Raw genomic sequence first — 26,257 nt, 5'->3', positions numbered from 1 at the left:
CTGAAATCGTTTTATACTATGAAGAATTTTGATTATTCATTCATCACATTGGTGGGACCTAGCAATAACGTAGGGATTAAAAAATAAAACAGATAATAAGAATTAACAAACAAGGAACAAGTTTGATGGGCAATCGTTCCTCACTACCAAAAAAAAAAAAACAATGATAACGGAAAATTTAAATATTCCAACAATCATCCCATCCTTTCAAGGTTATTGTCCGAAGGTGATAGGACAAGAAAAACAGACGAGGAAACCAAAATATGAAAATGCGAGAAGCATTTACTTCCTAAAACAGAGCAGTACTTAAAGCCTATCTTTTCCTTGCTTGTGCTCAAAAACATTTCCTGTGCACAATTGAAGGGCCAGACTCATCATATTCAGCTTTGGCAATCCACATCTGCACTCAAGGGAAAGGTTGGGCTCCTCATTAGAAACTTTTCATAGAGCGCTTTTAATAAAGCAATTGAAGATAAATGCATAATAAACTTACCTGTTGGAAAGTGCTAAGGGATGCCAGTATAGAACCACCGATCCACACACTATACTTCCTCTCAGGAGGAGCAACCACCTTAATCTTCATGCTGCTAGGAGCCAAAGCTGTGATCTCTTTGCTCATTCTATCAGCAATACCGGCGAACATGGTGGTGCCACCACTAAGCACAATGTTGCCATACAAATCCTTTCTGATATCAACATCACACTTCATTATGGAGTTGTAGGTTGTTTCATGGATACCAGCAGCTTCCATCCCAATCATAGATGGCTGGAAAAGGACTTCTGGGCATCGGAATCGCTCAGCCCCAATGGTTATCACCTGACCATCAGGCAACTCATAGCTCTTCTCAACAGCAGAACTGGTCTTAGCAGTTTCTAGTTCTTGTTCATAGTCAAGGGCAATGTAAGCCAACTTTTCTTTCATGTCCCTCACAATTTCCCGTTCAGCTGTGGTGGTGAATGAGTAACCCCGTTCGGTTAAAATCTTCATCAGTGCATCAGTGAGGTCACGACCAGCAAGATCAAGACGCAAGATTGCATGTGGAAGAGCGTATCCCTCGTATATAGGGACCGTGTGGCTAACACCATCTCCAGAATCAAGCACAATACCTGCAAAAAACACACATTAAAAAGATCTCACAACTCTGAATTACCCTAGTAAATACTGCCTGCTTCCCAAACATTTATAATTTGATTTGCAATAGGATGTAAAGGAAAAAAAATCCCTTTGTGTATGCTAAACACGACCATTTCTTACAAACCATATCTATTCTTGAAATTTTATGCATCCCAAATTGTAAGTAACTGTTCACTCAATGATTAACAAGGTAGGTTATGCAATTAAACAAGCAAAGAAGAATGAAACTCAGAAAGAAAGCTTTCTAGTCAGAGATCATTCTGTTGTATTTCAACACTGAAATCATTATTAGTAGACAAAGTCCGGCGATCTTCCCTCCTTTAGATCCCAAAACAAGGTAATGACACAAAACATTAGGAAACAAATTGAAACAGATCAAAGTTTAAGACTAAATGAATGGCTTACCAGTTGTTCGACCACTAGCATAAAGGGAAAGAACAGCCTGAATGGCAACATACATAGCAGGTGCATTGAAGGTTTCAAACATGATTTGGGTCATCTTCTCACGGTTGGCCTTTGGGTTGAGAGGCGCTTCTGTGAGGAGAACTGGATGCTCCTCTGGAGCAACACGAAGTTCATTGTAAAAAGTATGATGCCAAATTTTCTCCATGTCATCCCAATTGCTGACAATGCCATGTTCAATCGGGTACTTTAGAGTTAAAATACCACGCTTAGATTGAGCCTCATCCCCAACATATGCATCTTTCTGTCCCATGCCAACCATCACTCCAGTATGACGTGGGCGACCAACAATGCTAGGAAACACCGCCCTTGGAGCATCATCCCCAGCAAATCCAGCCTAGTAAACAATTTTCAAAACCATGTTACGTTAAAGTTGTACAACGGCTTACTCGAATAGCATTTAAATGATAAGGAATCTATTTAAATGATACGGAATCTGGTCTAGTACCTTAACCATTCCCGTTCCATTATCGCAGACAAGGGGCTGAATGTCCTCACCATCAGCCATCTTCTACAACCTGAAAGACAAAACCATCACTATAGTTTGCGCATGGAGTAACAATAATCCTAGGTAGATACAAATTATTTCAAAACATAAATCATTTCTTACAATATCATAGATTGGTCTGAAAACAAACTTTTTAAATAATTCAATCACTAATACCTTACATCTTGCAACTCAACCAACATCTCCATTCAGAAACTAGAAATCGGTTAGATCAAAAGGCAAAAGAACCAAATAAAAAAGAAAAAGAACAGCTTAGAAATTATATAATGTCCAAACCAATTGCCAACAGAAATACTAACACATTGCTTAGAAATCTATAGATCCACACAGTTTAGAGGAAACAAATTTCAGATGTTCCAAAAACGGTTAAAGAAATCAGCAAGTAAACATGACAAGTAACTGTACTTAGATAATAAAAACATGATTTAACAGAAGTAAATGACAGATCAAGAAAAAAAAATCTGGAAATTATTCAAGAAATAACAAAATCAAAGATCGAAAAAAGAGAACCTAAAAATGATCGAAGAAAGTTTCAGTGATTTCGCGTTTTTTGAGGTTGTCTTCTCAGCTACTACCCGCCTTTAGAGCCTCGGGTTGTTTCAAAAATGACAAGAATAAACAAAAAAAACAGACAAAGTTTGTTTGCTTTTCGAAAATATTTATTTATAATATTAAAAGCTTTTTAAATCAAAATGAAATGCGACTTAAATGTGCAGTAAATTCGGTATCGCACGAATTTCAGACCTTTTGTTTTTCATTTTTTTCGGCGATGGCGTATGGATACAAGATCTACGGTCAAGGTGAGTGGGCTAAGTCTGATCTGGCGGTTGTGGAAGATCCAGCTGTCTGTTTTTTGGATTTTGGGATGACGGTTTTACCTTAAATATTTGTGAGTATTTACAGATGTGGCCACTCACGACATGGAATGAACGAATGATTTGGGTTGGTGTGCCTCGGTACAATCCGCCACAGCTACCAGGCGTACATTTAAAGTCTATAAATATAACAATTTTTTTGGGGTAAATTTTTGGATTTTTTTTGTTTTTTTTTTGTTTTCGTTCTTGAGAATTCTTATTAATTATTTGTCTAAGTTTGTTACTATCTGCCAATTCCAATTGAATTTACAACTTATAATTTAGGATTTATATTTGATGCATTAATAATGTATAAATTTTATAATTTATTATAAAATAAAAATTATAAATAAAAAAATTAATTACAATCAAATAACTTATATATATCACATAATATATTAATAGAGAAAATTTAATAATAAATCAACTTAAAATTAAATTAAAATAAATTTATATTAAAAAATATTCGAATATTTGATTTAACAGTGAATAAATATTTTTCACTTAAAAAAATTAAATTAAATATATATAAAGTGTGATTTGTACCCAATAATTAATAAACTAAAGTATAATTGGATGAAGCCTACACTACATTAAATTTAAAATTAAGATCTCAAAATTTAAGCTTTTTAAAAAAAAAAATTCAATAAACAAACGAAATCAAATTATTAATAAATTAATATATAATTGAACAAAATTTACACTTGTTGGAACTCAAATCTAATATCTAAAAAAATTTTTATTTTCAATTTTATGAGACAAGATACTTTTTTTATTTTAAAGAAAATTATATATTTTTAATAAATTAAAAAAAAAAAAAAGTCGAGTAGGGACAATTGTTCCCATAACCTTCATATAAATTCGTCCCTGGCTTGGAGGAGATTAATGAATGGGCCAATAAAATTTGCGTAAATTACATGATTATTCACCTAATTTTAAACTATTTTTTTGTTATTTTAATTATCGAACTATGAAAAATAATGGTTTTTACTAACCAAAGATTAGAGACTAACAATTTAGTCACTCAAATTTTAAAATAATTTCATAAACATTAATGATTAAATCAATGCTTTTCATAATTAGGCGATTAAAATAAAAAAATGACAAAAATAATTGGTTAATCATATAGTTTACAATAATATTTACCCCAGCATCTCACCCAACAATTTAATAACCATAAATCAAGTAGGGCTATTAAACTCTAACGGAGGAAGGATGCCGTCAAGCTAAAGTAAATTTTTTTCCCAATATTTTCTACTATGTTTTTTTACTTGTATATGGCAATTAATATCGGAAATTGTTAAAAGAACGTTCACAGTCATTTTTAAATATGAGTGAGAAAAAAAATTCAAAAATTTAAAAATTAATTCAAAATCATAATATTCGATTCAGTTTGGATTGTTTTTTTTTTTTTATTCGGTTTGGATTAAGTTTAAATATTAAATGTATATATTAAGTTTGGATCAAAAAATGAAAAATCGAAAAAAATCAAATCGAACAGAACTATATATATATTTTAATTTTTATATATTTTTTAAAATTTTATAAAATAAAAATAATAATTTTATATCAAAATTTACTTAAATATATTAAGATTTTATATTAAAATAATATATAAAAATTAAAAATTAAAAAATTAAACCGAACTGAATAGGTAAAATTTGATTTAGATCGAATGAAAGTTCAACAGATTTGAAATGAATTTTAAATTTTCATAATATTATATGATATTCAAAAAAAATAAATTAAATTCGATCCGAATCAAATCGTAATGATCCCTATTTTTAAGATGATATTTATATAAAAATATTAGAAATTAATGCATTATATTCTCATTTTTCCTCTATTTATCTTTTCATTTTAGAATAATTATTTTTGTAAATAAATATAAAATATAACAATCTTCCTCTCTTTTTTTTTTTTCTCATTTTTCTCTCCTACCAATCACAAATAAAAATAATTATCTTTTTATTTTTTCACACAACCTCTTTCATTCTTCCATATTTCACTCTGCCAAATGGGTTTTGTCATGAAATGGCTAATTCAAAAGCTTTATAGGAGTTCTTAACTCTAAGCATAGTTCTCTGAACTTTCTAGCTTTGGTTCCTTGGAAACCTTCGGACAATACTCTGAGAGAATCCCAAATCATGATCAAACGGATCTGGTTACCAGGCTTTTAGTTTTTACCCTAGATAGAGTAAGGGAAATTAAAATTTTTTTAGAATTAATCCAATGTTAAATTTGTTTCCTATCTTTGAGTCGATCAAATCTGTTATTCCTGTTTCCAGGGAATGGCCAATTTCAGCTCTATGATCACCATGATCAAGTTTCAAGTCAAGGCCCACATTGAAATTGAAATTTGAGTAATGGCCCCAACATTATGGTTTTCTGACTTTTAGACGAGGATGTGATTCATACTCAAAAGAAAGATTTAATAAAAAAATGGAAATAAACTCAAAATCTTCTTAGAAGTGTAAATCATGATCATAAAAGGTTGCCTAACAGGTTATATGCACGTGTTGGAATCCTGACATGCCGATGCCTAAGTCACTAACAAGAGACATAACATAGTGGACAACATCACTTTTTGTACTCAAAGAAAAGGTCAAAAGGGTCTGAATATAAAACCCAACTGGCAATTTGGTTAAGGCATCTTCCAAAAGTAAGGGAATCTGTGCGCCAGACAGCAGAGTGAGTATCTGGACCCAGATCCCCATCAGATTATACATATTACATTCTAATCTCTACTTCATATAAATACTTCTATGGTTTACACAGAGCATGGAAGAGTCGATCAAATCATGAGGGGCAGATGTTGAAGGGTTGTTCTGATGCAAGCTTTGATATATGCAAACTTGCTGGAAAACCAAGTCAGAAGCTGCAGGTCTTATTTCTGTCCAAACTATTGTTGGGTTGAAGTGTACTCTGGTAAAACTATATATATTCTGTACGAAATTCTTTAACTTCAAAGTTCAAAACTTAACTTGCTCTTGCTGCGTGGAAGAGGAATTAGGTGACAACTTCACACTATTTTCATCCAAAAACTTACTGTCACACTTCCAACGACATATTCACTGTTCTGCAGCTAGCATGCCTAGGCCTAGCAACATTGTGTGGAGAATAGCAGTGTAATAACCCAGCCTGAAACATAAAGAACTTTATTTCAGCTCAGAAATTATAATGTTATAACCACTTACCAGGTGTATGATCTATTCATTAATCAAGTAAATGTTTGGTTAACTAATATCCCCTAGCAAGCTAGCATTTTCTTTAGGTGTCCTAGGCCCTTCTGTCATCCCATGTTCCTCGTCTCTTACAGGACTTTCATTTCCTGGATTGATTAAGCATTGTCATATAGAATCATAGATGTGAAAAAGTGAGCAGCACAGTAGAAGTTTCATGTGAGTGTCTCATCGATCCCATAGTACATCCCATGCATCATTTAAATCCACACACTGACCGATGGAATTTGCTAGCAGTAATGGTTTTAGGAGTAGTACCAGTAATGGCCTTAATTTTACAGTACTTTTTCAGTTCGAATGCAAAGAATCTCAATCTCTCTTTCATACATATATCTTTATAGTTTTTAAACTCAATGTTTAGAATTTGAAATAGGGTTAATGATTCGACCGGTAGCAAAATTTGCTTTGAGGAACTTTCTTGGGGCCATCTCAAATAAGCTTTGCTTCCCTAGGTGTATACTTGACAGTTGACAGCAGTTTCTCTTGATCTAATTAATCTCTCCACCGCAAACGCCAACCTTTCTCCTACCTTTTTTCCCAAAAACACACGCATAAAGATTCAATAAAATAAAGCATCCACATGCAAACCTAAAAAAGTTTAATGTTCTGATTTGCTGGGGCTGGTCCAAAACTACATAGATAGTTCGGTCTTCGATGCCATGGCAGCCTTATAAAGAAAGGGGATGTTAATAAAGTAAAACCAAACTGGAAATGGAAATTTATGGGGTCAAGAGTGAGTTGAAATTGGAAGAGAGAGAGGGAAATAGATAGAGACGACGACGGTGAACGTGGGTTTCCACCTTCTTAGATTCTTTTGAGATTAGGTAGGTCCCAACACTCGCAATTCTCTATTTTCAATCGCCTAAACTTCAGCCTTCCTTGTAAAAAAAAAGAAGAAGAGGTAGAGATGATTGTGAGGCATGGAACATGCATGATGGTTGGCAATGGGGGCAAAATCATGATCCATGTGCTTTGACATGCAATTATTCTGCATCAGAGAGTGCGTGTTTGAACAGTTTCTTGCTTCATTATCCTGCTAAACATACATTATTAAACTACTAGTTTTTAACATGTACTTAAATCCCTAAACCCAAAAAAGTTCCATCCTCCAGGATTCACCTCCTTTGTTTATAGACCCTCCAATCACATAAGAAGCAAAACCCATTTGCTGCAATACTGGCAGAATTTGATTGGGGTGGCAGCAGGATTCTCACTTCTAATAAAGCTAGAATGTAAAACAATCTGATGATGAAAACAATGCACTCCAAGCATGAGATGATTGCTTCGCTTTCTTCTCTTCAATTTATCATCTCAAAAGAGTGTTGAGTATCAAATTTATGCACTTATCTTTTTTAGTATTTGTGGGTTGAAACAACAATATTTTTACATTAAATTGATAATAATGGGCCAAGGCTGGTGATAGTCGTTAGTTGAGTATGGAAGCTTTACCAAATCTCAACTCCTTCCATGTTGAGGGGATGAAGGAATCCAAAGTTACTGATCCCCAAAGACTGCGTATCAGTTACTCCACTGCAAGGAAATTATGGAAAGCGACTCATTGCCAAATGAGAGTATCCACTACAAAGCACGAATCTATTATATATGTGTCACTGACAAAATGCTACACAAAACCCCGAATCTATTCATATGCTTATTTTTGCTACACCATTTCTGTTGTTATTATTCAAAAAAAAGTGGTAACAGATACACAAAGCAGAGTCCCAATTGATTAGAAGATACACCATATCTGTTAGTAATTTATTTGCTTTCAAAACCCTGAATCTATTCGGATGCTTGAGTCAAAGAAAGATTCAAGCGTTCAACATAGAGTTCTTTGTACAAACAAAGGAAAATGAAAAAAAGAAGCCTTCCCTTGCCTTTCCTAGTACATAAATCAAACAAAAACAATACTTATGCATAGCAAGTTAAGCCTAGGGGGGGTTGTTGAAGAAAATCCCTTGTATTAAGTTTTTGATTTGACTGAAATGTAAAATTTTATTCAACATATTTTCCTACCACACGAGTGGAGAAAGTTGATCTATAGGCATAGGACAAAGACAAATGATCAAACCTATAATTTTTATGATTGAAAATTGAAATCAAACTCTCTCCCAAGATATTAGATAATGATTTCATATATATGGGAGAATTACATTTAAAGTAATAATAAAAAGAGTTGGGTAATACTAGCAACCATAATAAAAAGTCAAGGTTAGTTGATCCTTTGCAAGATAAACAAAGCATCTGATGTAAGTTTTCCTAGCTAATAATTTATCATGAGATGGGGTTGATGATCATATCAAATTCAAAACGACCCATTGTCCCCAATGTATAGCGAACCACGTGCATAGATACATCGAAGTTCGTAGAAACCATCAGAAAAAAAAAACTAGGTAAAACAAAAAAGATCGAAAAGTAAGTGCCAAAACAAATATTTATTAAGAGAGAGAGAAGGGGTAATTGGTGAACGTGGAGGGCTGGAGGCTTTGGAAAGCCACCTCTTGGAGTGAAGGATCCGATGCACAAAAAACTAAACGGTCTCTCTTTGTAAGTCTCTGTCTTCTGAAACTGTTTACTCTTACTCTCACCAAAAGTGTAGAAAAAACCTGAAAGAAAATCTAAAATAATAGAATTCCTGGAAAAAAAAAAGACGGTGATTTGATGATTATATTCCATTCTTTGCTTAGGATCTCTATATCAAACATCTTTTTCCTTCTTAGCTTCTTCACCTAGCTTTGTCTCTTGTCAGCTTCTCTCTCTATCTCTCTCAGTATTCTTTCTTATTCTCTCCTTGCAGTTTGACCTTAATGTAAGCAGAATTCAGCCAGATTTCCCTTCTTACCATGTCAAATTCAGAGCTGTTCCTCGTTAAAAATGAAGAAGAAGGGATCGAATTCGATATTCTGAAACGATCAGCATTTGAGTTTCAAGAGGAGTGTCAAGCTAATGCTACTTCTTCTTCATATGACACTCCAGATGATAAAAAACGACTAGTACTGGAAGATCATAGAGAGAAAAAAGGAGAAGAAAGCAACGTTACAGAAGCTTCTAAGGAAATCGGAAAGAAGAAGAAGATATTTATAGGGGAATTCAAGGAAAAATATGATGATGATGGATTCAAAACTCCAACATCTTTGGATCACAAAATCCCAGTGATCAGACAATGTCCACCTGCACCAAGAAAACCAAAGCCACTCTCATCAAATAAAGGAAAAGCATCACCAAGTAGTAGGACACGCACACGCAGGAATCTTCAACTCAATCTTTCACAAGAGGTCGAGTCCTTGTTCCCTAGGCCTCTTTTCACTGATTTGCACCGCAAGGTCAAGAGAGCTCGGAAAGAAGAGAATCGGTGATTTTACCTAGTAATCATTAGTAGTATTATTTATCTCTATTTTATAAAAGAAAAAAAAAAGTTCATGTAAAATGAGAATCCATATATATAATATTCTTGTTTTTTTTTTTCCATTTTCTTGGTTAAATTCCCGATCGTCATGATCATGATCAACATGGTGGAATTGGTCTAAGGAATCTTAATTATGATATAATATTGCTGTAAAGTTAAAGTACGGAAAAGATGAAATAAGATAGAAGAGTTCCAACTTTATTTGCAGCCCAGCGAGCTTCTTTTGTGCACAAGGTGTCATGCTCCTTTAAAGAAGAGCTAGAATTTGTTCCTAGACTTGGAATAGAACAGAAGTTGCTATCTTTGGTATCAAGTTTCTGATTTAGATTTATCTTCTTTATCTTTTTTATTAATATTTTTATTCTATATTTGGATCATTTCTCTTTGAACTCCATAAGCCATAAAGCCATGTCAAAAAAAAGTTGTTAGTACTAATGTGAACTGTTTATAAAGTATTTGATTCTTAATTTTAATAATCAATGTTTAAATTTTAACACAACAATTACAAAAAAATTTAATAATTTGATACACTTTTATTAGAGTGCCATGTATTTAAATTTAAATGCATCCAAAATCTTTAAGTAAATTCACAATAAAAAATGTTATATTTGTCGATAATTGTTTAACTGTGATGTAATTTCAATAATCTTATAAACAGAAAGCTTAATAAGCACATAACAAGCAGTTAGTAAAAACTGGGTTTACGGATGATACATGCCGAAGTCGGTTCGTCGAGTGGTTAAGGACCCAGACTTGGAAACTGTTGGGCTGGGCTTCACCAACACAGGGCGTATCCTAACGCCAACTTATATATTTTATTTCTTCGCGGCGAGGCCCAATTACAAGTCACTCTCCAATGAGCCTAGTTCCAACGGCTTTTTGATTTTTCTTATTTTAAGTTTTTAATTTATCTTTAAATTTTTTTATTTAATTATATATCTTGTTAAAAAGGATATTACACCTCTTTATTTAACTCTTTCGAACCTGCAATCATCAAGTACCAATTCTAATAACATACCAACTAATCAAAAAATAATCAATAATTTTTTAACTTTCTTAAAACTTAATCAAATAAAAACTAGAATTATTTTGAATTTGATTTGATTTTTAAATTTATACTTAATAAACCAAAAAAATTATGAAACATTATTTTGAAGAGTTGGAATTGACTTAACTAAATTAATGCCGAAATTGCTTTGTACCAAAAAATATATATATTCTTCTACAATTATGAAACAAGTTAGTGGGAATCCATGAACTTGAGTCTTGACCCAGAACTATGAGGAAGCAAGAAAAAATGTGTGGCGAATTCATGGTGAATGGCCTTCCACCTTATAGACGTGAGGAGATATGGGATCAACATTCAAACAAAAACGACCCTGTTTGACCGTTTCTATTCCTTTTCTTCACTCCTTAACCGTAATCTCCCTTCTTTTTCTCTCTTCCATCCTTTCCCATTCTCTTTACTTCCCAATCCCTCCCAAACACTTCAAAGGAAAAAAAAGGGAGAAGAACAAAGAGTAATATTAGAATCAAACTTGAGTTTTGAACTCAAGGCTTTTGTTTTTTGTTTTGTTTCTCAAACGTGCCAAAATGGAAGCTCGGAAAATGGAGCGAAGAAAAACTATGGCCATGAATTGGGATGGCCTATGCGATGATGACGACGAGTTCTTTGAATCGAACAATAGAATATCGTCTTTCGTGCCAGTCGACTTGGCTTCCTCGGGGTCTGATGATGACGATGAAGATTTCGATGACTGCCGCATTTCTTTCGCTTCCACGGTGTCATCCGTTCCTACTCAGTTCCGAGCTTTTGCCACGACGGCTACCCCAATGACTCCTAACTATGATATCTGGATGGCGTCTCCAGGGTCCATTAGGGAGCGGAGACAGCGGCTTTTCCAAGGCATGGGATTATCTCCTGACAAAGAACTTCTCAGTTTCAAACGAGGCGTTTCCAACAAGTTCCCTAACGTTCAGGTCCAGACAACAACAGAAGTTCCCGCAGCCGCTACAACTGTTTCCAAAGCAGACCATCATCAAAACAACGAAGATTCTTCGAAACAGGATTTGTCTCACTCTCCGCTTCCCATCCTGTTCCCACGGTCCAGGTCCGATGGTGAGATCGAGTCTCTTTCGATTGAAAAGAAAAGAAAAGAAGAGCTTCTTGGTTCCATATCGAAGCAACGCCTTACAAGAACATCTTCTTTAATATCAACCCCACATGCAAAATTATATCCGTACCATGAAAGCATCAGAGCTTCCCCTAAAGATTCAGGAAATAGTCGTATAATTAAGCAAAGCGGTGGTTTAACCTCAATTTTTTCAAAAAGTAGGTTCGGAGCTTTCTTCTTGATTAAGAATTTGGATACAGGGAAAGAGTTTGTAGTTAACGAGTATGATCAAGATGGGATGTGGAACAAGGTGAGTGATCTTCAAACGGGGAAGCAATTTACAATGGATGAATTTGAGAAATGTGTTGGGCATTCACCAGTGGTAAAGGAGTTAATGCGCCGAGGAAGTCCTGCCAATGATCGAAAGTTCAATTCGTATCTTTCCAAGAGTTTGAGGGTGAGCAAGAGAAGAGGAGCAGCCATGTTGAAAAGTATAAAAGGGGTGGCCAATTCTATGAACTTGAGGGGGGAGAAAGAAAGGGATAATTTGTTAGCAATGGATCAAAAGAATGTCAAGAATGGAAATAATCAGTGGGTGAAAGTTAGACAAACTGGGAAATCTTATAAGGAGTTGAGTGCTTTACATTTATGTCAAGAAATTCAGGCTCATGAGGGATCCATTTGGACCATCAGGTTTAGTACAGATACAAGGTTTTTAGCGAGTGCTGGTGAGGATAAGATAATTCATGTGTGGGAAGTTCAGGAATGTGAGATTATGTCGATGAATGAAGGGAATTCAACCCCACTTCATCCATCGCTTGCCGGTTCACCACTTCATCCATCGCTTGCCGGTTCACCACTTCATCCATCGCTTACTGGCTCACCAGTTCATCCCTCGCTCTCCTTGTCCCAAGATCAATCAGGACTTATGGAAGCTGCAGGTAATCCACATGAGAAGAAGAAGAAGGGAAAGGGCTCATCTAATAAAAAAAGCAATCAAATTCCTGATTATGTCCATGTGCCAGAAACTGTGTTTTCGCTATCAGACAGACCAATCTGTTCTTTCAAGGGCCATTCGGATGATATTTTGGACTTGTCCTGGTCTAGATCTCAGGTTTGATTCTCAGAATTCTTGCCATTAATATTACGAAAGTAAGGAATTTAATTAGCAAATATAGTAGATCAAGATAAAATCGATGAGTAATTTTTATTTTTCTAATCAAACAATTGCCCCATGTCATTTATGTTTGTCACCTATTATCCACAAATTTAATCTATTAGAATGACTTTGATGGATTTGTAGCAATTGCTTTCATCGTCAATGGACAAAACTGTAAGGTTATGGGACCTGGAAACGAAGAGCTGTTTAAAGTTATTTGCCCACAATGATTATGGTAATATACCATTCAATTTCAACTTCAACTAAAGTTCATGTTGAGTTTATCAAACTAGAAACCTATTTATGGTTTTTGGTTTGTGCTTTCTTTGGCAGTAACCTGCATACATTTCAATCCTATGGATGAAGATTATTTTATAAGTGGGTCACTTGATGCAAAAGTTAGAATTTGGAACATACCAAATAGGCAAGTTGTTGATTGGACTGATCTCCATGAAATGGTTACCGCTGCTTGCTACACCCCTGATGGCCAGGTCCTGCTAAGTAACTTTTGCTCCCTAATGATTGCTTGATAATGTTCATCATGGTACAGCATTCATGACTTTACTTGGCTTTTTCTCTTAAATATTGTCTGATAATTATGGACTCTGTAGTTATTTGTCAACTTCACCATGGATATGATTCTTTAGAGGTGTTTTTGTTACTCAATAAGATTTGAAATGCTAACCAAACATATGCCATAGTCTTGTCCACGTTCTATCGTTCTCATTTCCTTGAACATAAATGGAGTCACATTGAAATTGCATCAATTGAGCAAAAGCTCATATATTTGCTTTTACCTTATTAACTTTTTTCACAAAATTTTTTCAAATACATCAAAGATAATTTCATCCCCTTTCTAAATTGTACATATGTTTTCATTATTGAAGGGTGCCATAATTGGTTCACATAAGGGCAGTTGTCGAATGTACAGTACTGAGGGTATGGTTTGCTCTTTTGATTCAAATTTGTATATAGTTTTCCGTTCAAATTTACTATCTCACCGTGAAATCATTATATATTCTCGTTTCCATTGTTGATCTAGATTGCAAATTAACTCAGTTAGAACAAATTGCCATTCAAAACAAGAAGGTTAATGCTAAAAAGATTACTGGTTTCCAGGTAACCTTAGCAATTGATATTCAAGTTCCTAAATATATACTCTGCTATTCCACATTGTTTTTTTGAGTTATATTACTTGTAACATGAATGGAATGTTTTAAATAAATTTACTTCTGAACAGTTTTGTCCAATTTATCCATCTGAAGTACTCGTTACTTCTGCTGATTCTCGAATACGAATTTTGGATGGCTCAGAAGTCGTTTATAAATTTAATGGTACCCGTCTCAACAAACACTGGAGACTTATTTTCTTATCTCTTTTCATTCTTGTTTTAAACTTCCAATAATAATGCCCATGTTCTTGTTATCAGGCCTTCGAAATACCAATAGTCAAATTTCAGCTTCATTTACTTCAGATGGAAAATATGTCATAAGTGCAAGTGAAGACTCTCAGGTATTTGTTTGGAGGCGTGAGGAGTCTCGAAACACAGGCACAGGGAAAAGAACTGTGATGACTGCTCGAGGCCACGAACACTTCCCGTGTAAAGATGTTTCTGTCGCAATCGCTTGGCCTGGTACTATAAAAGGTGAACCTCCTTCAATGGCAATAGCACAGTCAAGAAGGCACTCGAAACGATCCCAACCACAGCAAACTACTACTGCATGTGAATCACCAACCAAAGAAGACAGCCCTCCACCAAACAACAACAAGAAGGGCTTGCCACCACTTCCCAAGAAGAACAACAACAACAATATAGAGAGCACTATAACCCCTCCAGAAGAAGATTTTGCTCAAATCTCTAGTGCTGATACTGGGATTGGCGAGTCATTATCCATCTCGAGGTCTTCCTCAATAAGGCAAGGTGATTCACCTTCCATTTCCGCTGCTAGCAACCTAAACTCTTGTTCCTCAATAAGAGCTGGGGATTCGCCTTCTATCTCTTCTGCTTCCAACCCAAGTTCTGCCTCAATAAGATACGGTGATTCGCCTTCAATATCCTCTGCTACACAACCATCTCCTTGGTCTACATCTTGGTCTTGGTTCGATGTTGGTGGTCATGGACACCATCCTACACAAGCAACAGCTTGGGGCCTAGTAATCGTGACAGCCACATTGGGTGGTGAAATCAGGGTTTATCAAAATTTCGGGTTACCACGTAGAATTGGCCGCCTCTAAGACGTCGTATATCTTAGATGGAAGCATCCAGAAACAATTTTTTTGTTGGTTCCTTTTTCTTCCTCTCACCCCAATAAAGCTTTTGTCTTTAGAATATGAATTAAACAACCGGAAGTGGTATAGAATTTCATGACAGGGAATTCAGCTGCCTGCAGTGAATTAAACTGCAAGAGTGGTTTTTATTTTTATTATTATTATTTTTAATTTTGTAAAGTTTAAGCTTTTTTTTTTATTTTCAGACTCATTCGTATATTAATAATCAATACAGCTATCTATCCAAAGCGGCTTTGATTCCTTCGAATTTCCCGTTTGATGAATTGAAAATTACAGTACTTATTTAATGGTGAGTGGTTACTGTTTTTGCATTTTTTTTCTTTTATTCATTATTAGGGGTGGGAGGTTCTCGGATGGATGGGGAGAAGAGATTTCTAAAACCAAACCATGATATCCCTGGAAACCAAACCATGATATTCTTAGTACGGCAGAAACTAGAGCTAAAAATAAAGCATGTCAGGTAAGTGTTTCTATTGACCACACTCACATTTGCAGGTTTCATTGCGACATTTTAACTTTGGCTTAGTCTCATACTATTTAATGCTCTGATACCATTTATACACAGCGGCAGGTAGTACGGCCAAGGCTCTGGCAACTGACACGGCTTCAGTTTCGGGCTCTCCGAGTGGTAGAGTCCTGACAATACTATCTGGTACTATGATAACAGCGTGTAGATCGATCAAACTTGACAAGATAATACCAACGATAAGCTTTCCATAGATCAGACATATAACCAAGGTATTCTAGCCGGTGTTCAAGACTCTGGCGCCTTCCTGGCTTAACGTCGAACTGAGGGCCTGACTTTTATGGAGATATGTCTTTCACTATAGTAACTTACTATTAGTATGATCTTGAGGCGGTATGACTTTTCTTTAGCTGAGGAAAAGGGATCAATGATCTGTTTAACATATTAACAAGAGTTTCTGTTGCAGAGGATCCATAATAATATGGCAACTGCAGAGCATACTCAACTTGTATCACTGCAAACTTTGAATAGATTGAAGAGAAAGATGAAGCTAAAAGATGTAACTATGGAAAAAGGAAGATGGAATCACCAAAAGAGAAGAGAGGTTTTTTAGCCAAACATATTTTATAAAGAAAGGTTTTGTTACAAGGGATAGGTTTTTCGATTCTTGCTTGATGATTACTTCCTAGAGAAGTATCATGCTATTTATACATGAAAAAGTAAATGACTAGTAGCCTAATAAGACAAGACTAGGACAAAGTAACTTTACAAGTGGCTTATGATAAGACTAAAGGACGGTGAGTTATAACTAAGGTATAATGACTCATAACTATGGTTCAAAGGTTCATTATTATGATATAGTGACTCATCACTTAAGGTACAGTGACTAAGCACTATGACTCATACTAAAGTACAAAAACTTATTATGACTTGACTAAGACATAAAGTTGATGAAGACTTGACATAAGGTTGTCTTGATGTGAAGGCATCATTATCAACTTCTGTGGAGTCTTCTAGAGAAAACTGAAATTAGCACACGTAATTATACAATATTTGGACTGGAATTGGGAATCTTCTGTCTTGTAGCACCATCAGGGTCATCATTCTGGGAAATCTTCTGCGAAATCTTCAAGGTACTGAAGAACTAGAGAATCATTTACCCATCTGAACAGCTCTTGTCCAAAATCATCAGGATTAGAATCACAACATTGGAATAAGTGATTGTAAACTCTGTGTTCAAATCTTGCTTGAAGTCTGGAGAGATCTTCATCATTCTGCCAATAAGGATTTGTTGAAAGTTCTGCTAATTCGAAAGGACAGTGAAGATCAAAATTAACAAGTCTGTGTGATAAATCACTCCACCAAGTGTCATAAGGTGGTTCAGGAATCCAATGTGCCAGGTGAATGTGTAATTCTTGGATGTATTCTGGAGGGTACCACCACCATGGTTTTTTCTTGAAAGGAGGAAGTTCTGCAGGGACTGGGAGGTTGTTAATTTTACAGAGTCTTTTTAACAAGAGCTTGTACTCATGAAATTTTACAGAGTCTTTTTAACAAAAGCTTGTACTCATGAGCATAGAGAAAGATAGAGTTGTATAGAGAGTATGGATTACACACATACATGTCTGAACGGGGTTGAAAGAAAGCATAATTGTCAGAAAGGTCACAAGGTCGGTGGAAGAAGAAGATAACATAGTAATGGGAGGAAAAGTATTGGGTGAGAGAAAACCAAGTATGGAGGGATTTAAACCACTTCAAAAAGGTTCCTAAATGAACATGAGCTTCATAAAGGAAATTATTATTAGTAAAAGTGATTGTGGCAAAGCTGAGTTCAAAGGAGTTAAACTCAATGGCAATGGTGTAGAGTTGGCATAAGTACCATAAAAGAACTAAGGTTTCTTTGAATAAACCTGAGGTATGAGGGATCTGGAACAGGTAGAGAAAAGGGAACTGAAGATGAAAACCAATGGGTCTAAGACCATGATCACCTCATTTTCTGATGAGAATAACCTGTATTTTGTAGATGAGATCATGAGTACGTCTTTCAAGTGTCTTTTTGGTAATGATCTGCTGGATTTCAGAAGGTAGGTTATGAACTGGAAAAACTGGTTGAAAATCTAGATCTGGAGCAAAGGGTTTGTATTTTGGGGTGTAAAGGTAAGGGAAGAGAAAATGATTGGTGATTGTTTGAGGAACAGGGTCAAAAGAAGGTAAAGGTAAAGGTAAGGAAGACATCATGTAAAAGACTGGAATAACCTGGAAGATGTTTGAAGGAGGTTTGGAATGAGGTCTTGTGAGCATGTCTGGGATGAGGTTGTCTTTTACTTTTATATGTGCGGTGGTGAAGGAGTACTGTGAGAACCACTGTGATAGCCTGAGTAACTGTGCATTTGGCATTTTCTTCTTTTTGAAATTGAGCATCTGATCAAAGGCTAACATATCTAATTCCACGAGAAAGTGAAATCCAATGAGGTGAAATTCAAATCTTTGGATACCATACTTTACAGTTAAAATCTCTTTTAGTGTAGAGTGATAATGGAGTTTCGAATCTTTGAATTTTCTGCTTTTGTAACCACAGATTTGTCTGGTTCCATCTTTTTCTTCAAGAAGGATTGCTGACCAGAACTGTTCACTAGCATCTGTCTGTAATATTCTTTTACCATCTGAAGAAATCTTTAAAATGGTAAGTGACTTTGCTTTTATCTTCAAGGCTTGTACTACTTTTGTCTGTATCTGAGACCACGTGGGTGGTTCTTTTTTAAGTATTTGTCTGAGTGGATATGTGAGCTGGGCAATATCTGAGATAAATTCATTCATGTAATTGACTATACTGAGAAATTACTGGATCTGCTTCTTTGAGAGATTTGCATTAGAGAAATCTGTAAGTGACTGAGCAATATGAGGTTGAGCAATGTACTGACCATCTTTGAGATGCATGCCTAGAAAATCAATTTCTGTAGCACCAATGAGCATCTTTTTCTCTGAAAGCATTATCTCATACTGTTGAACAATACTCTGGAACTTATCCAATAACTGTGCATGAGATGTGTCATCAGGAGAGAATAGTAAGATATCATCGATGTAAATCAAGGTATTATCAAGAATTGAAGCAAATATCTTGGTCATGGCTTTTTGGAACAGTGAAGGAGCAACTTTTAATCCAAAAGGCTTTACGATCCACTAGAAGTGGTGTTAAAGAATGCAAAACACCATTTTGTATCTGTCCTGTGGATGTATACCTAGTTACCAAAATCCTGCTTTGAGATCAAACTTTGAGAAAACTTTTGCATTTGCTAAATTTACGAACAAAGTTTTTCTGTCTGGAAGAGGGAACTTATCATCTGCAAGAAAGATGTTAAGAAGCTTATAGTTGATTACCAATCTGAGTTTTCCACGAACTTGTTCTGAACGTTTGTTGACATAAAACGCTTCACACGCCCATGGAGAGGAGGTTGGTTCAATTAATCCTTGAGCCTGGAGAAGGGAACATTCTTGGATAGCTTGTTTGAAATGATCTGGGTTCATGCCTAAATGACTAGCTTTTGTAGGATTGGCATTTTCATCTTTTTTGAAGGGAAGGGAAATGAAAATTTTATGGTTTTGCCAAAGTGGGTGATCACATTTCTGGAAAAAATTTGAGTGAGTTTCTGCACACGAAAAGTGAATGAACTTATGTTTGAAATCTTGAAAAACATTTGGTTGAAAGGTTAGGGTGAAGATGTTAGGAAGGTTTTTCCAAGGTCTAAAATAACTTTCAAACTTAATACCGTTTCCACTAAGCTTTAAACCTGGTATACTGGTAATGATATCGAAACCAATAACAAGGTCTTTCTAAGAAAGTGGAGATCTTAAAATCTTTTGAGTTATTTGACATTCTGGAAAGATTTGAAGGGTAACAGGGTTGCTGACAAAGTCTGTAAAAAATACATTTTCATCAGCGGTTTTGAATAAAGTTTTTTGTTTTGTCCAAAAGTGTTTGGGTAAGACAAGAGGGTTTGCTATGGTTTGGGCTGCACCAGTATCAAAAAAAGCTGTAACTGTTATAGGAGAGAAATGTTTGTTAGTGAAAATCTGAACTGGAGCTAAGGGTAATTTTGGAGGTTGAATGGTTTGAATTTTTTAGAGTTATTAAACTGACATATACTCATAACATTGATCATCTGTGAAATCATCTGAGTATTCTGAGTCTGCATACTCATCATTATCAAACTGCTTAATCATAAACAGGGATCTTTCATTCTGCTCATCATCAAGAGAGAAAATTGATTCAAGATCATCATCTGAGAGATTGATACCTGAGATAGTAGTAATATCTTGGATCATCTTGACTGATTTTTTATCTGACTTTGGGTAATTCTTTGAGAAATGTCCTGGTTTTTCACAGAAAAAATATTTTGAGCTTTTGATCTTTGGGTCTTTCTTCTTTCTTGCAAATTTGAATCTTTGAAATCTTCTGGGTTTATCAGCATATCTGAAAAACTTCTTATGTTTGGGTTTGGAGATTTGTGGAGGTCTGGAAGGTCTGAATCTTCTGAAATGCTTCTTTTTCTTATTGTTGCAAAAACATGTGAGATCTTTGGAGGAACATTTGATTTGTAGTCCTGAGGAGGAGTTAAAACAGGGCTTTTCTAGCTTTTTGGAGTTGTGCACCAAGGTTTTGATGTATTTGTGCTCTTTGCAAATCTTATCAAGGGCTTTTAGCATCATCTTGTAGATGTCTCCGAGGGTCATAGATTTAACATCAAGGGATCTGAGGTTCAATTGGGTTCTTGTTTGCTGGGCAAGTTCTTCTGGAATAGAATTAAAAAGTGCTTGCTTTAAGTTGACATCATCGAATCCACCAAGTATGTAAAAATACTGAAAGAATTGTTGATAGTGTCTGTCAAGATCTTTTGGATAGAGAGAACAGTATTTTAGTCTGAAGAATTACTCTTTGATCTTTTTCAATCTGTGAGTTTCTTGTCTATAAAAGATTGCTACAAATTGAGAGATAGCGTCTGTGATTGTTGGGCATTGAAGAAACTGGAGTTGTCTGTATTCACCAATGTTGTCTCAAAAATTTTTCAGGGTTCCAACTAGTCTGGAAACAAATCTGATAAAAACTATGTTCATCGGAACATTGGGATGAGAATTCAATTCAACAAGTCTCCATGCTAAGAATTCTTGAAATCTTGAGGGCCATTTTGAAGGAAGAATATCATCAATGGTAAAAACTGAGAATTTTGATGTTGAAGGAGGAACATGTGATTGCTGTGAAGGAAGGTGTTGTTCAGCATCCATTGCATCAAGGTTATGGACTTCTGGAGTATCATCTGAAACTTCAACTGTTGGTTCTGTCATGAAAATCTGAGGGAGCATCATTTCATCTGAGTCATTAGTATCATCTATTTCAACTAATTCATCTGATTTGATAGTATCCATGTGAGATTCATTGTCAAAGGTAGAGAGAAAAATATCTTCAATAGAAAACTGAGGAAGGTTATCTTATGCCATCTGGTGAAGTATTTCTAGAAGTGTTTGGGTAGGAGAAATCATGAGTTGTATAGGTTTTTGGGTTGGTTGTGGTGTAGGGTTTTGAGGTGTGAAACTTGAGCTTGGGTATAGTTTTAAAGGTTGAGAAAGTGGTTGTTCTGCTACTCTTTTGGGTTTTTGATCAACTGTTATTTTTCTCTAAATCTGTGAATCCATTTTTTAGTTGTATCGAAAGGGGATTGGTCTGGTTGTTCTGAGAGAGGAGTGAAGTATTGTGTTGGTTGTGAGGATGCTGGAATAAATGTTGGGGGATGTTTGTACTGAAAAAGTGTGAAAAAAGGTTTTTGAGGTGAGGTTGGAAGATTGTATGGTTGAAATGGGAGAGGAGTATATGCTTGGTAAGGAGTATCATGCATACCAGTATGATATGGTGTGAAGATGTTGTAACTCGAAACTGTTTATTGTTATTGTTGTTTCTGACGAAACTGATTTTGAAGGTCTGCAAGTTGAATCTTTAGGCTCTTCATTTCTTTCTCTCGTTCAGTGAAAGCATAAGTGATACCAGTATTGGTTTCAGCCATGTATCTGAGTTCTTGATCAAGTGTCATTATCCTTGAGTGAATTTTAAGAATAATATTTTGGAGATTGACAAGGCTCTGATCAAAGTGTTGACTGACTTGGTCTAACTTATGTTCGATTCTGTGTAAGTAGGAATTCTGTTGGAGAGAATTTTCAGTCTGCCAGTTTAAAACTGCTTCAGCACGAGAAACACTTTTTTGGTTTCCATATTCATCTCTGTCAGTAGGAGTGGGGATTTTTGGAATGTGTTTGTATTTGGTCTTTATGAAATTCTTCAAAATGAGGGAAATTTGAGCTGAGATAGGTTGGTTGCATCATAGAGATTTATGGTAAGGGTGGGAGTAAAGGTTTGGTGAAAGGTTGGGTGGAATCTGATTTGTGTGTGGGTTGATTTGAGTAGGTTTGAGAGGGTGGTTTATCTTTCTTAGGATAGATGACATAATAGTCAAACTATCCTGAGGGTTCACCAAGGAGATCAACTTCAGGGTCTCTATTTTCATATATTTCTTTGAGCTTTTGCTGGGAAGACTTTTTCTTTTTTTGCTTTTTTGAATATCATCATCATCATCATCCAGGAAGCTTTTATCTGCATCGATCTGGCATTCTTTGCATTGACAATTTATGTCCCAATAGCAATGTCCTGTTGGAGATTTATATGCATACACGGGATTTCTATTGGACTGAAAGTGTGTGACTGGAACATCAAGGAGATCGCATGACATCTTTGCATCATAAATTACGTTGGAAAGATTGTTGGAGGAGGAATATCCTTTCCTTTGCTGTGATCAAATTCTGTCGCTTGAACATATGCTTGTGGAGCTGGATATTTGGATTTTAAAAGAGTTTTTAAAGATCTGGTAAGAGAAGAGGAAGAGTTTGAGAAAGCTGTATAAGGATTTACAAAGGGTAAGACTGTTTGTTGGGTTTTCTTTTCTTCTGGAATATAATCTACTTCATATAAGAACTTAAGCTTAGAAGAGAAGGACTTTTTAAGTACAGAAGATGGAGGAGAGGATAAACTAAAAGAAGATCTGGATGAAGAAGGTTGAGAACTAGAGTTGCTAAGAGTGGATAGATCCATGAAAGTAAAACTCTCTTTTGGCTTTTCCTTTTCCAATTTTCCAATAATCAAAACTTTTAGAAACATACTTTTCTTCTCACTATCTTGGCAAGTTGTTAGGCCTGATACCATTTATACACATGCTCTGATACCATTTATACACAGCGGCAGGTAGTACGACCAAGGCTCTGGCAACTGACCAGCTGTTTGTTTTACTTGGAAACTTCAGTTTTATTAAAATTCATGTAAAGTTCAAGTGTTTACTTAGTTCGGGTTAAAAATCTTCAGGTTATTTACCAATCGTAGGAATCTGAGTTAGAAATCTTCAGTGTATCAATCTTAGGAAACCATAATCTAAAAGTTTTGTTTTTCATATCAATCATGATTTATTTGCACAGCAACTGTCTTATTGTGAATCTTTGATCTTCATGTGTCGCCTATTTTTTTTGCTTAAAAGTTGAGATCTTTGTTAATATATTCGTAGGACATGCTATGAATTGGGATATTGTTAGGAATACCTGGGTCTAGCTCTATATAATTGGTTTTGATCATTCAAAGCTCATGAGCTTTGTGTGTTTTAGGCTACCCTACGAGAGTTCTAAGTAATAAAAAAAAAGTTGCATTTTTTTGGTGAGAAAGAGAGGGTGGTGCCAAAACCGAGGGAAAAAGAAAGTCAGAAAAATATAAAGTAAAAAGAGAAATGAGTCAATTCATGATTCGATTGAACTGAAATTTTATCAACAAATTTATGTTCAGAGTTTTACATTCTAAACGATGAAGATTATGTTTGAAGCTTTTTAAAAATAAATTCATGATGTATTTGTTAAGTCACTTATTTAGTGAGATTTTTTTAATTGTCTCTTTAATTGTTGATTAGCTCTAGTTTTAGCTATAGGTGAACTTTGTATATCCATTATTTGATAGTGGATTTTTTTTTTTGTGGTCTATGATTTTTTTGCTCTAAACTAAAGGATTTTTCACATAAATCTTAGTGTATTTTATTTTTCATATATTATTGATTGATTGTTGTCTATTGCTATGGATTTATTGTGATATATTACTTTTGTGTTATTGTGTTTATTGTTTTATGTCGAACAAGTGATATCAAAGTGAGAATTATTTTGAGACATTGATACAGAAGAAACCCAGGACATAAATAAATTCTATTTGAGATCATGAAGAGTGATACAAATTTTATAATAAAATTAGCAGCATCAAATTATTTAATTTGAAAGCCTATGATGAAAGTTCATTTATACTGTAAAGATTTATATAAGCCAGTATTAGGTGATTTAATTAAACTACCAAATACAAAAGATGAAAGATAAAAAAAATTAGGCAAAAAAACATTGACGACAATAAAAAAATGGGTTGATATCATCATATTTTATCATGTAGAGCGGGAGATAGATGTCACACTATTTGAGAAAAATTGACAGTATTGTATGAGAAAAAAATAGGTATGAATAAAGTTATGCTTATTAAAAAGCTTATAACTTTACAGTCAATGATAAATGATCGATTACAAAGCACTTGTGTAATTTTTAAGATATATTTAATCGGATTACTACTATAAAGCTTAAGATAGATGATGAAATGAAGGCGTTATTTCTTTTGGGTTTATTATCAGACTGCTAGAATTCTCTAGTTGTGACTATTCTTAATTTAGCTTCTAATTGACATTGGAGATGATAAATGACAATATGATTAATGAAGAAACAAAATAAAAAGATTGAGACCCTGAAAATCAAGCTCTGGTCATAAAGAACATGGGTAAAAATATCGATGGAAAGGTATAACTCAAAAAATCGAAGTAAATCTAAACTAGATCCCAATCTAGAGATAAAGTGAAATATTTTTATAGTGGTAAAGCAGGTCATGTAAAATGATACTGTAAAATCTTGAAGCAAGAGCGAAAAGATGAAAAAAAAAAAGTTCAGATGATGGCAATCTTGCAGCAATGAATTCATATAGTGATTCAGTTACTTTAATTTATACACATAATTATTGTAATCATGTTGGTGATCTCAGTATTTAGTGGATAGTTAACATAAGAACGACATATCATTATGTTCATAAGAAGAAGTTGTTTATAACTTACAAAGCAAGAGACTTTGGTTGCACCAAAATAGAAAATAAAAGTGTGTCACAGATTATTAGGATTGATGATATTATTATACAAACTAGTACAGGCTATATGTTGACTTTAAAGGATGTTAGACACATTTCAGATATGAGAATAAACTTACTTGCTATTAATATCCTTGATAAGGAAGAAAATGAGAGTCGACAAAAGAATAAGCAGTGAAAGATTCTCAAAAGATCTATAATAGTTGCAAGAGAAAAATTATGCTGCACAATATATAAAATATGGATGCAATTGTACAGCAAAAAACTTGTGGTACAAGAGACTGACACACATGAGTGAGAAGAGGTTACAGGTTTTGGCAAAGTAGTTTCTATTTTTTTGATCAAAGGTATGTCTCTCGATTCATGTGATCATTGTTTATTTGATAAGCATTGTAGAGTTTCTTTTCATAAGAGTTCTTAGGGAAAAGAAAATAAATTAGAATTGATTCATTTTGACGTATGTGGTCCTATTGAAGTTGAATCATTGGATGGTAACAGGTATTTTGTTACTTTAATGATGTTGTTTCATATAAAACTTAAGTATATATGTTAAAAAATAAAAGCTAGATATCATAGTATTTTTAAAAATTCTATGCCATGGTGACAAGTATGATGGGGCTACCTGTGAAATGTATTCAAACTGATAATGGTGGAGAATACACATTTAAAGACTTTGAAGAATACTGTTTAAAGTATGAAATCAGGCATGAGATGATAAAACTTAAAACACCACAGCATAATGGTATAGCTGAAAGGATGAATCGTACAATTGTGAAAAAAGTCATATGTATGTTGAGGATGACAATATTACCAAAGCCATTCTGGGGTGAAACAGTCAACACAACTTGTTATTTATTTAACAAATCACCATCAGTTCCTTTAAGTTTTGACATTTTAGAAAGAGCATGGACAGAGAAAGATGCTTCATACTCTCATTTAAAAATTTTTGGGTGTAAAGTATTTATGCATATACCAAAAGAGCAGAGATCAAAACTTGATAGTAAAACCACACAATGAGTGTTTGTAAGATATGGTGATGAAGAATTTAGGTACAGGGTATGACAACCAATGAAGAAAAAGATAGTTAGAAGCAGAGATGTGATTTTTCATGAAAAAAAAATCATAACAGACCTTGAAAAAAATGAGAAGACTATACGAGTTATTATTAAGTGTGATTTTTCAACATTGATAGAAGTTTCATAGGAAAGAGTCACAAATGGTGGACATGAGCAAGAAACAAAATTTGAGGATATGAATAAGCCAGCTACAGTTAGTGATAAGCCAGATACAAACAATTTTGAGTAACAGGAATAATCTTCTCTACTTGAGAGTATTGAGCATGATGAATAGTTTTTTCCACTAAAAAAGTGTTGAGCAGAAA

At 34.6% G+C, this 26,257-nt stretch overlaps 3 protein-coding genes across 3 annotated transcripts; 2 read left to right on the top strand and 1 right to left on the bottom strand.

The window, feature by feature from the left end:
- Positions 1-73: 73 nt before the first annotated feature.
- Positions 74-2,738, bottom strand: LOC111295360 (actin-like). The gene is made up of 5 exons (XM_022888819.2): positions 2,616-2,738; positions 2,046-2,115; positions 1,541-1,934; positions 494-1,107; positions 74-400 (listed from the first exon to the last, which is right to left on the bottom strand). Exons 2-5 carry the CDS (start codon positions 2,103-2,105, stop codon positions 335-337), a joined length of 1,134 nt encoding a protein of 377 aa, XP_022744554.1. The 5' UTR covers positions 2,106-2,115; positions 2,616-2,738; the 3' UTR covers positions 74-334.
- A 5,530-nt stretch (positions 2,739-8,268) lies between these two features.
- Positions 8,269-9,814, top strand: LOC111295546 (uncharacterized). The gene has a single exon (XM_089742930.1). The coding sequence runs from the start codon at positions 9,045-9,047 to the stop codon at positions 9,555-9,557; it is 513 nt and encodes a 170-aa protein (XP_089599056.1). The 5' UTR covers positions 8,269-9,044; the 3' UTR covers positions 9,558-9,814.
- Positions 9,815-10,849: 1,035 nt separating this feature from the next.
- LOC111294925 (uncharacterized) lies at positions 10,850-15,414 on the top strand. The gene is made up of 7 exons (XM_089744119.1): positions 10,850-12,835; positions 13,025-13,115; positions 13,214-13,371; positions 13,768-13,819; positions 13,923-13,999; positions 14,121-14,214; positions 14,310-15,414. Exons 1-7 carry the CDS (start codon positions 11,201-11,203, stop codon positions 15,113-15,115), a joined length of 2,913 nt encoding a protein of 970 aa, XP_089600245.1. The 5' UTR covers positions 10,850-11,200; the 3' UTR covers positions 15,116-15,414.
- Positions 15,415-26,257: the final 10,843 nt, after the last annotated feature.

Source organism: Durio zibethinus, chromosome 14 (assembly GCF_047325235.1).
Source record: "Durio zibethinus cultivar Kanyao isolate XHJ-2024 chromosome 14, ASM4732523v1, whole genome shotgun sequence".
In the NCBI taxonomy this organism is placed as follows: domain Eukaryota; kingdom Viridiplantae; phylum Streptophyta; class Magnoliopsida; order Malvales; family Malvaceae; genus Durio; species Durio zibethinus.
Note: the sequence above shows the minus strand (reverse complement) of the source record. Positions and strands in the feature narration are given on the sequence as shown.